At 61.8% G+C, this 13234-nt stretch overlaps 7 protein-coding genes across 7 annotated transcripts; 2 read left to right on the top strand and 5 right to left on the bottom strand.

The window, feature by feature from the left end:
* Window positions 1-149: 149 nt before the first annotated feature.
* OT_ostta06g00620 (DnaJ domain, conserved site) lies at window positions 150-866 on the bottom strand (the record flags this gene model as incomplete). Its single annotated transcript, XM_022983940.1, has 1 exon — window positions 150-866. One exon carries the CDS (start codon window positions 864-866, stop codon window positions 150-152), a length of 717 nt encoding a protein of 238 aa, XP_022839150.1.
* A 220-nt stretch (window positions 867-1086) lies between these two features.
* Window positions 1087-2514, bottom strand: OT_ostta06g00610 (WD40/YVTN repeat-like-containing domain; the record flags this gene model as incomplete). Its single annotated transcript, XM_003079638.2, has 1 exon — window positions 1087-2514. The coding sequence occupies one exon, from the start codon at window positions 2512-2514 to the stop codon at window positions 1087-1089; it is 1428 nt and encodes a 475-aa protein (XP_003079686.2).
* A 1047-nt stretch (window positions 2515-3561) lies between these two features.
* On the bottom strand, window positions 3562-6357 carry OT_ostta06g00590 (P-loop containing nucleoside triphosphate hydrolase; the record flags this gene model as incomplete). The annotated part of the gene is made up of 1 exon (XM_022983939.1): window positions 3562-6357. The coding sequence occupies one exon, from the start codon at window positions 6355-6357 to the stop codon at window positions 3562-3564; it is 2796 nt and encodes a 931-aa protein (XP_022839149.1).
* A 557-nt stretch (window positions 6358-6914) lies between these two features.
* Window positions 6915-8056, top strand: OT_ostta06g00580 (Spermidine/spermine synthases family; the record flags this gene model as incomplete). The annotated part of the gene is made up of 2 exons (XM_022983938.1): window positions 6915-7013; window positions 7160-8056. 2 exons carry the CDS (start codon window positions 6915-6917, stop codon window positions 8054-8056), a joined length of 996 nt encoding a protein of 331 aa, XP_022839148.1.
* A 135-nt stretch (window positions 8057-8191) lies between these two features.
* On the bottom strand, window positions 8192-8821 carry OT_ostta06g00570 (Mpv17/PMP22; the record flags this gene model as incomplete). The annotated part of the gene is made up of 1 exon (XM_003079635.1): window positions 8192-8821. One exon carries the CDS (start codon window positions 8819-8821, stop codon window positions 8192-8194), a length of 630 nt encoding a protein of 209 aa, XP_003079683.1.
* Window positions 8822-9135: 314 nt separating this feature from the next.
* Window positions 9136-10296, top strand: OT_ostta06g00560 (mRNA splicing factor, Cwf21; the record flags this gene model as incomplete). Its single annotated transcript, XM_022983937.1, has 1 exon — window positions 9136-10296. One exon carries the CDS (start codon window positions 9136-9138, stop codon window positions 10294-10296), a length of 1161 nt encoding a protein of 386 aa, XP_022839147.1.
* A 150-nt stretch (window positions 10297-10446) lies between these two features.
* Window positions 10447-13134, bottom strand: OT_ostta06g00550 (unnamed product; the record flags this gene model as incomplete). Its single annotated transcript, XM_003079633.2, has 1 exon — window positions 10447-13134. One exon carries the CDS (start codon window positions 13132-13134, stop codon window positions 10447-10449), a length of 2688 nt encoding a protein of 895 aa, XP_003079681.2.
* Window positions 13135-13234: the final 100 nt, after the last annotated feature.

The following is a 13234-nucleotide window of genomic DNA, read 5'->3' as shown; positions in this document are numbered from 1 at the left end:
GGACGTATACGACGATTAAGCTGAACATGATGTTTCCCGGGAAATCATGCATCCCTCGACGGGCAAAGTTTTCTGTTTCTATGGCACTGCAGCGGCGACGACGTCTACAGAGAAGGACGAGGACGACGCGCGAGACGAGCGATCGAGGGTCACGCGCGCGCGTCGTCCGTCGATCTCAGACGATCCCGCGTCGGCGCAGCGCGGTCCGGTGGTTTCTCGGAGGCGAAGCGGAGAAACCCGGAGGCGCCGTACGCCAAGGCGGCGACGCCGAGAGCGCCGGCGAAGATGTCCTGCCACACCACGCCTGGACGCGTGACCCAGAGTCCAGAGATCTTTCCCATCGCCCGTTCGCTCCGTCGCACCGTCGCCGAGGCCTCGCGCTCTCTGAACTCGACTCTGCGGCGCTCCGCCTCTCGCTTTTCGTGTTTCCACCACCGCGCGGCGTCCGCCTTCGCCCGCGCCCGCTTTCGCTCCTCTGTTTGTCTACGCTCGATCTCCGCCGTGGTCCAAGCCGTGTTGCCGTCCCAATCCTCGTCGTCGTCGAAAGTGTACGAGTTCGCTCGATGCCTACCGAACCCGTCCCTACTCGGTCCGCGGCGCCAATTCGCGTTGACATCCGCGGCGCGCGAAGACGTCCGCCCGCTCCCCGAAACCGTCGTCCCGATCGTCCCATCGTACGCTCGTCGACGCATTGGGTCCTTGAGTACGTCGTACGCGTGCGAGATCGCGGCGAAGATGTCATGGGAGTCGGAGTCGGTCGCGTCCGGGTGATGCCGCTTGGCGAGACGCAAGTACGCGCGCTTGATCTCGGACGGTGACGCGGACGCGGAGACGCCCAAGACGTCGTAGTGCGTTCGAGCGCTCATCGTTGATCAGTGGACATGGTTTGTCTTCGTTCGCGTGAGGTACGAGCGTCGACGAGTGAAGGAGAGGGGTGCGGAGATGCGCGACGCGGAAGCGTCGCGCGCGTTGTTACAGCTCTCGTTTGAAAGAATGGTGTGCGCGCGACTCGAGCGGTGCGCGCCGTTGAGGTCATCAGATCGGTTCGCGTCGGGAATGAATCGTTTCGGTGAAGACGGTCGTAGATCACGATTGTTCGGCGAACATGCTCTGGGACATGGACTCGCTGACGTTCGTGCGCAGCTCCTGGGCGTCGTCTGCGACGACCCGCGTTTCGATCCAGCGTCCGTCGGTGGGAAGCTCGCCGACGGTCGATCCTGAACCGAAGTTTTCATCTAAAGTTTCGTCCACGAGCTTGCACTCGCGCTCGAGCCGAGCGACAGTTTCCTTGGCGTCGCCTCTGGAGAAGAAGCCGGATCGATCTGACTCGAGGCGGACGTTGTAATCGTAGAACACCGCGTCGGAGGTCACGACGGAGAGCTGAGCCTCGAGCTGTCGATTCGGCTGGGAGGAATCTAAAGACGGGGGCGCCCATTTATCGGCCGCGCTCCCGGGCGTGGGTTGTAAAGCGCACAAAGACCACTTCGTGGACGATGTGTGCGGGAGCTTCACCACCGCGATCGCTCTCGTGGGCTCCATCGCGCTTCTCGCCGCGGTCAATCCGCTCCTCACCCTGCTCGTTATCCCCGAAACTGCCGCTCCCGCGAATCCCGCGATTCGTCCGAGCCCCCCCGCCCGCGCGCGCGCCAAAGCGCTCGAGATGTTGGCCGCCGCAGTCGCGTTCGACGCCGACACGTCGTTCGCCGCCGTCGTCTCGCCCACGCGCTCTTCGACCCAATCCGCGTCTCGCGGCTCTCCCTCAACCGCGAACACGTGCGCCGTGCCCTTGTCACTCGACACGCACAGTAAAGGCGGATGAAACGTCGTTGTACCAAAGTTTAAGCTCTGTATCGCCGAGCTCGTCGTCCCTCTTCGAAAACTCCACATCTTCGTTCCGCTCGGCAGCGACGTGACGCGAATCACCGTCCCTCGCGCGCTCGCCGTGGCCAGCATCGTCCCATCACTATTCAGCGCGATCGCCGCCAGCGGACTCCGATGCGGTCGACACTCTGCGATGCCGCAAAGGTTCAACGCGTCGTGCACTTTGACCGCGTTCCCATCCGCGTACGCGAGCACCGAGCTCTCCGCGTCCGCGCTCAGAGCCATCAACCCCAGAGGATCGCTCGCCGTTTCAATCGTCTGCAGCGCCCGAAGAGTCCCCAACTCGTGTATCGTCACTCGATTTAACTCCCTCGCCGCTATTCGCGCGCGGTTCAACCGTACGCCCGTGACGCTACTCGCGCACTGAATCTCCCCGAGAACCCTTCGCAGTCGCGCGTCCAGCACTTTAATCGTTCTCGGAGACAACGCCGGGACGTCGCCGTCGCCGACGACGCACAGCAGAGATGACGAGAACAACATCTCGCAGTGTCGAAGCGATCCGAGGCTGTCGTCGTGATGATGTCGCTGTCCGTCCGCCGTCCCGTGCACCGCGTACCCGGTTCTCGTGGCCACGCACACGTACGTGAAGTCCTGATTGTAACTCGCGCATCGTACGGGCGGCGCGTCGGACATCACGACGCGCGCGCGTCGACGTGTGGAGATCATCTCGGAGCGGTTACGCGCGCGCGACGGTTCAAACGTCGTCGGCGGCGACGCTCGCGCACGCGGATGGAAAGGCGTCGTGCGCGCGCCGATGACTCTCGACGCGCTCGATCTCGATCAATTGGCGTTCTTGACGTTCACCGTCGAGCCCTTGGTGAGACGGCGTGGCGAGCGTCTGGCGCGCGCGTCGACGACGGCGTCGTCGAGCCAGCGGAGCTCGCGGAGGGCGGCGACGAGGACGTGACGGAACGCGTCGACGGTGCCGGAGACTGGATTGCCCTTGGAGACGTGTAAGAGCTCGATGTTGGAGAGATTTGAGGCGATGGCGTCGACGACGGTGGGGTCGGTGATGTCGTTACGCGTGACGTCCAGAGACGCGAGCGACTCGACAGAGCGGAGCGGCTCGAGCGCGGACGACGCGGAGCGCAGACGGTTCCCGGCCACGCACAGCGTCTCGAGCGCGGTGTGCCCACGGACGTGTTCTAGAGACTCTATCATGTTATCGTTCGCGCTGAGATGACGGAGTTTCTCCAGGTATTGAACGCCTCGTAAGTCTCGAAGCGCGTTGCCGTCGACGTGCAGCTGCGTCAGCGCGACGAGCGCGCGCAGTCCCTCGAGCGAGGACACGGCGTTGTGCTCGAGGTGAAGGCATCGCAATCGAGAGTACGGTTCGAAATGTTCCAATTTCGAGATCCCTCTGTGATGGAGGTAGAGAATCTCGTTGAGCTCTGGGGTGGCGTACCTGCGGCGGCGGTCAACTGGAGTCAGGCTCGAGCGCTTGAGCGCAATCACCAAATGGCTCGCTGGCGACGCGTGCGCGGGGAGGAGTAGCGAGCGAGACGAACCCTTTTTGATCTAGGCAGGCGCGCTTGAGCGCTCGCGGAGTGATCTCGAGCGCCATGCGTCGCGGACTGCCGTGTCATAAACGGCCTTTCTCTATCGTTGACTCGTCAAAGATCTACGGTAAATCATGAATACACGCACTCTAAATCAACGCGCCTCGCGTCGTTTGGTTCACTATATCATCGCATCACCGCCAAAGTGCGAGACGTCGAGTAAATCTGCACGAATTTCGCGGGGTAGAATCAGGTGCTGGTGCCTCTTCCGCGTGTTTCGCCCTCTCGAACTCGGTGAAGAGAGCGCCTTTGGAGCGTTCTGAATTCGAACCATGCGAGCAATGTAACCGAGACGATCGGTCGTCGCCTCGCTGTTCACGGAGCGTCCGCCCAAACAGTCCGCCAGCGCACGCGCGCGCCAAGTCACGTGCATAGACCCACGCTGATCGGCGAGTGGAGCTCGAGTGGAACCTCTGGCACGCTTGGACGCCTTCGCGGGAGTCGACGGAGCGCACGCCGGCTGAGACATCGGCACAGACTCTGGGTATCGTTCGCCGAGCACTCGTCTCGCGTCATGAAACTGCCTCGCACATCGCTCTGTTAAAAAATCAGACGCCAGAAAGCTGACGTTATCGTTGCCACCGAGCGTCTGTCTCGCGGGTCCATTGCTCAGGTAGAAATCTTCGCTCGCGGCGCAGTCCTCTATGGCTTCGTGATCGCCGACGGTCTCCTTAGTCCACGGAGCGTCTACGCGACACGGACCGGTGATACCAACGCGCACGGTTGAACGCATGACGTCGACTTGGGACATCGTTCGAGCGAGCGCCGCGAGTGCGGAGAGTTCATCGCATGCTCGATTCCAACCGCCCTCGGGCGGACTCGCGTCGAAAGTCAACCAGTCAGGTTGATTCTCGGGCTCAGTAGGATCGAACGCCGCGATCGCGGCTGCGATCTTCGCCTTGAGCCCGTCGCCGTCTTCATCGTTTGATTTCGCAGTCTTCTCCGCGTCTTTGAGATCGAGCGGCGGTTTTTCATATCCAAGCAATTTTGCCTTTGCCTTGACGCGCTCAACGCGCTTTGCCTCCTTTATGGCCTCCCACCGAGCGAGTCTATCCTGATGCCTGACGAGGCCCGCTTCTACCTCTCGAACCATGGACTGATGAACTTTACGCTCTGACTCAATAAGCTTGGTGTGCACGTCCTTCGCCGCGTCCAAAGGCATCGCGCCGATACGCTTTGAGCCATCGAGCGCCGCCTTTCGTGCCGCGGCGATGAGCGCGGTGGAGTGTCGATCGAAATCGATCGAATCAAGCTCAACGACGCCATCGCCGAACGACGCGAATTGCGCGTTGTGCACAGTTCGTCGCAAATCACCCTTGCACGCGAATGCGATCGACATTGTGTCGCTTGGTCGAAGAGGCGCTCCGGCTGCAGCAGACACGAGCGCGCCATACGCAGCGCACTCACGAATTGTTGGCGGATCTAGTCGCACTCGAGCTAAAGGCAAATCCATGGACAAGCTGTGCAAGACGGGCGTGTTCGAAGTGAGAATAACCGGTCTTTTGGTGCTTTCCACGATTTGCGAGAGCGCCGCCATGAAACCGCGCTCAGAGGCGATTTCAATGTCAACCTCTTCAAACAAAATCAACGACTGCGCATCTTGCTTCTCTTGCGTCTTCTCCTTCGGTTTCTCATTGACCACGTTCGCATCAGCGCTCGTACCTGCGAAGAAAGCTTTCAGGCCGGTGTTCGGAGGACGAGCAGGCTCAGATGTCTTTTTTTTGTTGAAACGCTTCGACTGCGTCGCCTCCATGAACTTGCCGAGAATTTCCTGGCCGCTGCGTTTATCCAGTGCGTTGGCCTCCAAAACTTTGAACCCAAATTCATTCGCCAGCGCGTAAACCATCGCTGTCTTCCCACATCCAGTAGGCCCGGTCATCAAGACGCCGTTTGCCACGGATTTCCCGCCGCCTAAACCGTCATCCTCATCGTCGCTCTCCCAGTACTCGTCGTCGTCCTCTGTGTACACCTTTCGAGGTAAACACGGTCGTGTCGGTGACGGTGGAGTCTTACCAGCCGCCTGCATGTCCATGCGCCGTTTCCAAGCTCCGAGCCAGCTGCGTAGCGACGCGGCGACGACGGCTTGCTGCGTCGGCGCATCCGCCGTCTCTCCCGGTTTGTACCTATCCACCCACTGCGCCTCGTCGCCAGCACCAGCACGAAACTTCAATCTCGCTAAATCGTTTCTAAATACTCCCTTCGCGCGCACGAGCTCGTCGTCACTAGCCAGCGGCGCGCCGTCGAGCTCCACATCGACTCGATTCGCCGCGACGGCGACGGCGCGCAAAAACGCATCCTCTTCCTCCTCCGTCTCCACGCGAGGTCGTGGCGCGATCGCCGCTCGGGCTGACTCTAATTGTTTTCTATCGTCGTCATCGATCACGCACAATCGCACCGCATGCGTGGTCGCACACGGCGCGAGCGCGCGCGAAGCCCACGCGTCCACGCGCGTCGACGCGCTCGCGCCCGATCCGTCACGCGCGACGTACTCCACGTATCCCACGTGTATCGGTCCCAGCGCCTCCTCTATAGGCGCCGGTTTCACCTGTACGAACTCCGCGATCGTCTCCGACGCGTTCGTCTCGCCCCTTTCCCTCGCCTCTCGCGCGGCGTCTCGCCGCTTCGCGAACTCGCTGAAAAACGCGTGCACCTTTTTCGCCCCCCCCCCCCCAGTCGTCGCGGCGCCCCCCACCCTCGCGTCCGACGCCCTCCTCTCCCTCCCCCCCCCGACGTCGACGACGTCGTCGTCCTTCGCGAGATCCGTCGTCGCCTCGACCTCCGCCGTCGCCGCCGCGTCGTCGTCCGAGTCGCTCAGCGCGATCACCACCACCCCATCCCTCTTCCCGCGCTTCGTCGACGTCGCGTCGACGTCACGCGCACCCTCCCCCGGTCGTTTCCCGAGCGTCATCCGATCCATCGCCCGTCGCGCGCCGCGTCGACGCCGTCGCGTCCGTCGACGGTGATGTCGAATTCAAACACCTCGACGGGCGTCCACGCCGCGCGCGTCGACCGATCGTCCCGCGCCCGCGCCCGCGGTGTCGCGCGCGGCGACCGAGGCCCGTGGTCGGCCCCGCGCGCGCGTCGCGACGCCGCGTCGACGGCCGCGCGCGCGTCGACGCGGGCGATGGGCGTCGCGACACCCGGGTGTGGGCGCGGGCCCGGCCTCGTAAAGAAGACAAAACACCCCCATCAGACGCACAGCATGGCGTGTACTCGTAAAGAAGACGACATATCTCTAACAGACACACAGCATCGCGTGTACTCGTAAAGAAGACGACAGATCTCTAACAGACACACAGCATGGCGTGTACTCGTAAAGAAGACGACATATCTCTAACAGACACACATCATCGCGTGTACTCGTAAAGAAGACGACAGATCTCAAACAGACGCACAGCATGGCGTGTACTCGTAAAGAAGACAAAACACCACGAAGAAGACGCGCGCCGCCACATTTCCCGACGCATCGCCTCGATGTCGAGCGACGAACGCGAATCCTACGGCGCCGAGACGTTCGCCGAGGGAAACTGGTACCACGAACTCCTCGAGGACGGCCTCGCGCTGTCGTACCGCGTGCGTGCGCGCGCGCGCGCGTCGAACGCGCGGGAGAGGAACGAATCGCGCGCGTGAGGGTTCTCGAGGGCGACGCGTGAACGCGCGCGTCCGACGGGACGCGCGACGCGACGCGGCGACTGACGGGGCGATGGACCGCGGTGCAGGTGGAGGAGGTGTTGTATGAAGGGGCGAGTAAGTTTCAAGAGGTTGAGGTCGTGCGCACGGTGCCGTTCGGCTCGTTGCTCATCACGGATGGGTTGATGCAGAGCAGCGAGCACGACGAGTACGTGTATCACGAATCGCTCGTGCATCCGGCTTTGGCGGCGCACGCGTGTCCGAAGAGGGTGTTCATCGGTGGTGGTGGTGAGGGAGCGACGCTTCGAGAGGTGTTGAGGCATCCGTGCGTGGAGGAGTGCGTCATGGTGGACATCGACGGCGACGTGGTGAACATGTGCCGACAGCACACGCCGTTTTACAGCGCGGGCGCGTACGATGATAAGAGAGCTAAATTGGTGATCGGAGACGCCAAGGCGGGGTTGGAGAGCGAGGCGGATGAGAGCTTTGACGTCATCATCATGGATCTCAGCGATCCGCTCGACGGCGGTCCGTGCTACCAACTGTACACGACGGAGTTTTACGGCATGGCGAAGAGGAAGCTCGCAAAGGGTGGAATCTTAATCACGCAGAGCGGGTGCGCGTCCGTGCGCGACGCCCACCACGTGTTCTCCCCGATCCACCACACGCTCAAGCAAGTCTTCCCCAAGGTGTACGGATACACCATGTGCGTCCCGTCCTTCACCTCTGAGTGGGGATTCAACCTCGCCGTGACGGATGAGAGCACGGACTTGAGCGGTGAGAACGCGGACGCGACGCTCAAGGAGCGCAACTTGGACATGCGATTCTACGATTCCATCTCACACAGGCGCATGTTTGCCCTTCCGAAACCGCTTCGCACGCTCATCGACGCCGAGAAGCGCGTGATGAACATTGAAAACCCGCTCTTCATGTGCAGCACGGAGACTCACGCCGGTATCTTCGAAGAGGGCGCCGGCGATGCGTAGATGTAAACGACGGACGTGACTAGTTTTGTCCTCGTCGGTCCCACGTAGCGTCCTGATTTAAAATCATGAGAGACTCTCGCAACGTTCCCACCGTCGATTCCGACTATCGTTGTGTACATAATGATTACATGATGATTATTTACTCGCCTCTTCCCGCACCCGCGCGACGACATCCATCGGCGACAACGTCTCCCCGGACTTTCTGAGCGACGCTTTACGCTCCTCAAAGAGCGAAAGCGTGCACACGAACAGCACGTTGAGCGTGTAGAGGCCGTAGACGCGCGTCTCGAGCGGGAACACGCCGTAGACGATAAAGTTCATCGGCACCCAAAACACGACGTTCGACTTGAACAGCTCCAACCAATCCCGATCGAGATCACCCTTGACCTCCTCCACCGTCTTCCTCGACGCCACGCCCATGTACGCGATGAACAAGGCGGCCCAAAACGGATTATACACCGCCGCGTCGATCAACACTTTCTCCCCAACCGTCGCCAGCTCGCTTCGCATCGGGTCGTCTCCCACCACCCAATCCACCCACTCGTACCACAGGTACGACGTCCCCCCATCCAGCGCACCGAAACTGACGTACCGTTTCCGTCGTCCATCGTCCCGGACGAACCCCATCGACCTCGACGCGTCGTCCGCGTCGTCGCCCTCCGCCGCCGTCGCCGTCCCGTCCCCCCCCGTCGCCCCCTCCATCCTCTGCGCCAGCTCATCGCTCAACCAGTAACACGCGGCGCCACACAGGACATCGCTCACCATCTCCTCGAGCGCCAGCGCGCGCGCGCACGCGTGGCGTCCGTCGTCGCCCGCGCGCCGCGGTCGCATCCATGCCCCATCATCCCATCGTCCGCGTCCCGTCCCTTTTCGCGCACGCGTCGATCCGGCGCGCGCGCGGACGGCGACGAGGCGTCGTCGCGCGCTCGCACCCGCGCGTGGGGGCGCGAGGCGTCGCATGCGCGCTGTGCGCTGTGCGGACGCCGCGCGCGCGGTCGATGGGTGTACGTGGTCGTATATATGGGGGTATCGTGTCTACAGTATGAACACACGCCATCCCGCGCCACCGCGCGACGCTCATGTACAACGGCATCGGTCTCGGCTCCGCCCGCGGCTCGGGGACGAGCGGATACGTGCAGCGGAACGCCTTCTTCCGCGACGCGAGCCGATTGACGCGCGACGACGGCGGACGACGCGACGACGGGCGAGATGGAGAAAATGCGCGGCGCGCATCGAAACGCGCGCCCTGCGCCGCGCTAGCGCGCCACGAGGCCATGCGCGCGATCGAAGTGCGATGCGCCGAGCTCGAGGAGTCGCTGCGCGCGTCGGGGGCGAGCGAGGAGACGATCGAGGCGCGCGTGGCGGCGACGCGGGCGGCGGGGCGGGACGCGGCGGCGGCGCGGGACGCGGCGGGCGCGACGGCGAACGATCGGGACGCGAAAGCGGTGACGGAAAGAAAGGAAAGGGAGATGGAGAAGCTGGCGCGGGCGTTCGGGGTGGATAAGGCGGAGAGAGACGCGCGGGAGGGGGACGCGTTTGATCAAGATTTGCAACGGCGGCTGCGGGAGGAGAAACGCGAGGCGCGCGAGGCGGAGGAGCGCAGACGAGAGAGAGAGCGACGGAAGAGTGAGAAGCGGGCGAAGAAGGAGAGAAAACGGGCGAAGAAAGAGTTGAAGCGTCGGGAGCGGGAAGAACGTCGGGCGAGGGAACGCGTGGAGAGAGACGCGCGGCGAGTCGAGGAGGATCGCCGCGCGGCGGAACGCGCGGGCGCAAAGGCGCGGGATTTGGAGAGAGAGCTGGCGATGCTCGACGCAGAGATCGCTCGACGCGGTCTAAAGCCACTCGATGTGGAGGAGCGGCGGGTGGAAGTTCCGCCGCCGCCGCCGGGGGCGCGAGTCGCCGCCGAGGTTCCGCCGCCGCCGCCGGGCGCGCGGCTACAGATGATGGAGGTTCCGCCGCCGCCACCGCCGCCCGGAGGCGCGCGAGGGCGCTCACCCGATCGCGACGATCGCAACGATCGTAGATCTCGCGGTCGAAGCTCGAGTCGGTCGTACAGCAGCGACGACTCTCGGAGTCGCTCTCCGTCACCTCCGCGCCGACGCCGGCGCGACCCCTCGAGCAGCGACAGCGGTGGCCGACGCCGACGCCGTCGACGCTACTCCTCGAGTGATTCGTACTCGAGCTCGTACTCGAGCTCGTACTCGCGCTCGCGCTCGCGCTCGCGCGATCGTCGACGATAGCGTCTCTCGTCGGATAGCGTCTCACATCGTTCGTATGAGAGCTATCGACTGACGTCGCGAAGCTGTAACGACGATTTTCGACCGTGATTAGGCGCGCATACGGTACCGGTACAAGTGTGATTGACAATTTCAAATGAGGACGATTCGCGCTTACTTTTTATCTACGCGTCGCATCGCGCTCGCGACGGCGCGAACGATGAATTCTCTCGTTTCTTCGGAGAACGGTGCGAGCTGTCGCTCCGTCATGGTCTCGCGAACCTTTTCGATTTGTGTCCGGGACATCGTTTCGAGAGTCGTCGCGAGACGCTCTCTGAACTTTTCTTCATCCACGGGCTCGTTGTGGTTTGGACACTTTGCCCACGCGCGTTTCGGCCCCATGCCGTGCAAGGCGTTTTGAAAATCCTCCTCGTCCGCAATGATGTCATCAACCTCAGATTTCGCGATGGCGTTCACTCGGGAGACGATGAAGAGAGACAACATGACGACCAATAGGAGAATCCATCCGAGCAGCGTCATGATGTTCCACGGCTTGCCGTCGAGTCTCGTGGAGACGCAATCAGTCAACAGATATTCGCGCATGACTGACTCCTCACCGAGGAACGAAGGTGCAAACATGATGCCCCAGAAGGAGATGATAATCATAAACGTACTGAAGGACAGTTGTCGACGCGTCGTGGCGGACAACTCGTCCCAGTGAATTATTGCCCGCATGAGCTCGTTTCGATGTTCCTCGCCACGCTCAACCTCGAGGACTTCGTCGTCGTACGGCATCGCGTCGAGCGCGTCGCGTTCTTGTGCAGCGGTCTTTTCAATGAAGTATGCGGCGGCGATGAGGGCCAACCCCTGAGCGAGACCGGTGCACAACAAACCGATGTCCGCGATGGACGTCCAGGGGCCCGATTCGTCGGCGACAATGGAGTCGACGGACGTTTGGCGACAAATCACATCGGCCGAGCTTCCTGCGGCTCTCGATGCTTTGAGCATAAACGCTCCCGCGAGTGTCGTGGGGGCGATAAGGAAAAATACCGGGAGCGTGCCGATGAGCATCTCCACCACGTTTAGGCGTAAGATTCCCGTGATGACGCTTGTCGGCCAATCCGGTCCGCCGACAAGGATGGTCACCTTGGGGAAATTCAAGCCTGGCTTGGTGAGTAAGAACCGAATCGAGCGCATCGTCGTACTGTTGACATTCACCATGCTCCTAATCCAGACTCGATTCCCGAGTCGTTCACCGATTCCCTTCTGTTGCATAATCACGGCGATAAGCTTGATGACAAAGCACAGCGCCACCGCACAAACGCACGCCCAGGCGTACCCTTTCGATCCTCCACCGAAGGCGCGCACGAGCGGCTCGTCCGTCAGTATTATACCCCCGGTGATATACACCGGCAGACCAGGAATGATGGGAATCAGGAACATTGCGAGGCCAACGAAGGTGAATATGATGTACACGAGTACCACAGGAACCGCCGCGAGCTGCACGCGCAGAGCGCTCAGGAATACGACGGTGAACGATCCCGCTACAACCTGGAAAGCGATGACGACGGCGATCCAATAGTGCACGTTGATCATGATTCGCGACCAGTTCCATCTCTGAAGCTCGTCGAGCTGTTTGGAGACCTTGGCCGTGACCCATCGAGAGCCACTTCGCTCGTCCGGCGCGGTGCCAAAAATCGTGCGGACGCGTTGATTGACAAAGGACAACATGAGATACACCACGAAAGCCAGCGTCAGCGGCGTCGACAGAAAGACTGCCTTGAAAACGTTTGCGTATTTATCTGTCACGGCGTTCATAATGGACGCGAACAAGGGCACCGACGTCACCTTGGACGTGATGGCGTCCAGGCCGACAGTGGCTGCCAGCGCTCCGCTGAGAACGACGAGTGCCGACATGGAGAAGGTGACCAAGATGGCCGACAATGCCTTGGCCCCGCCGGCGATAGAAACGGCGACCCAAAGACCAAGAAATACGAATATCAAGCCCGACCCGAACGCCTTGATGGTGAAGTTCATGACGTTCTTTTCGCTCGAACTGTTCTCATCGCACGAACGCATGGAGGACGCGAGCAAGGCGCAAAACGTGGCAAAGATCAAGCTCGCGAGCACCGCCAGACACGGCGAGAACCACATAACGTACGCCGACAGGCACTCCGTGGCGAGATCGTCGTGGCATCCGATTGCTTGTCGGTACTTCAACTCCAACGAAGTCGACCACCAGGCGTCGGTTCGAGACGCCTCGGCAATGAAAAGCATGGCGATGACGCCAGCGCACGCGTACAGGCTTCGAGCCATCGCGCTCAGATAACTTGACATCGATCGATCCTTGAAGAATCGCATCTTGAAGTACGCGTACACGAGCGGCGTGGCGATGAAGTACAACGTCGGTGGTGCCTGCGGGTATCGATGCGCGCTCAGGCCGATCGACAACATGAAGAGCGCTGAGGCGGCGGCCACGATCGCGTCTCGAGCGACGCGCGTCCGCGCGCCTCGCCAGTGCGACGCATCTGCGATGTACAGAAACAGCGCCATCGCCACGCTCGTTCCGAACATTAACTTTTCCTGCTGATCATCCCTCAGCGCTTTGAAAGTATCAGCGCCAAATCCGATGACTGAGGAGAACGCGACGACGTACGATCCCAACACCGCGCACGTCCCGACGAGCACCAAGACGCACTCCCAGAGCGTCAACTCACCGCCCTCGAACGCGCTCACCGCGCTCATATACCGACTCGCGCGTGGTGACGTTCCTCGCTCGACATCTTCCTCGCTCGCCGGCGATGCCGCGGGCGCGGTGCCGGACGAGATGGCGGAGTCGGAGAATGAATTCCTTCGCGGCATTGGTGAAGGCGAACCGTCGCGAGCTCGCTTCTCGCGCACCGACGCGTTCACGGCGATGAGCGCGCGCTTGAAAGGTGCGCGCGTTCGTCGCGCGTCGCGC

The sequence above is a fragment of the Ostreococcus tauri genome (genome assembly GCF_000214015.3).
Source record: "Ostreococcus tauri WGS project CAID00000000 data, contig chromosome 06, whole genome shotgun sequence".
Classification (NCBI taxonomy): domain Eukaryota; kingdom Viridiplantae; phylum Chlorophyta; class Mamiellophyceae; order Mamiellales; family Bathycoccaceae; genus Ostreococcus; species Ostreococcus tauri.
This window is presented reverse-complemented; position numbering and strand designations above follow the sequence as displayed.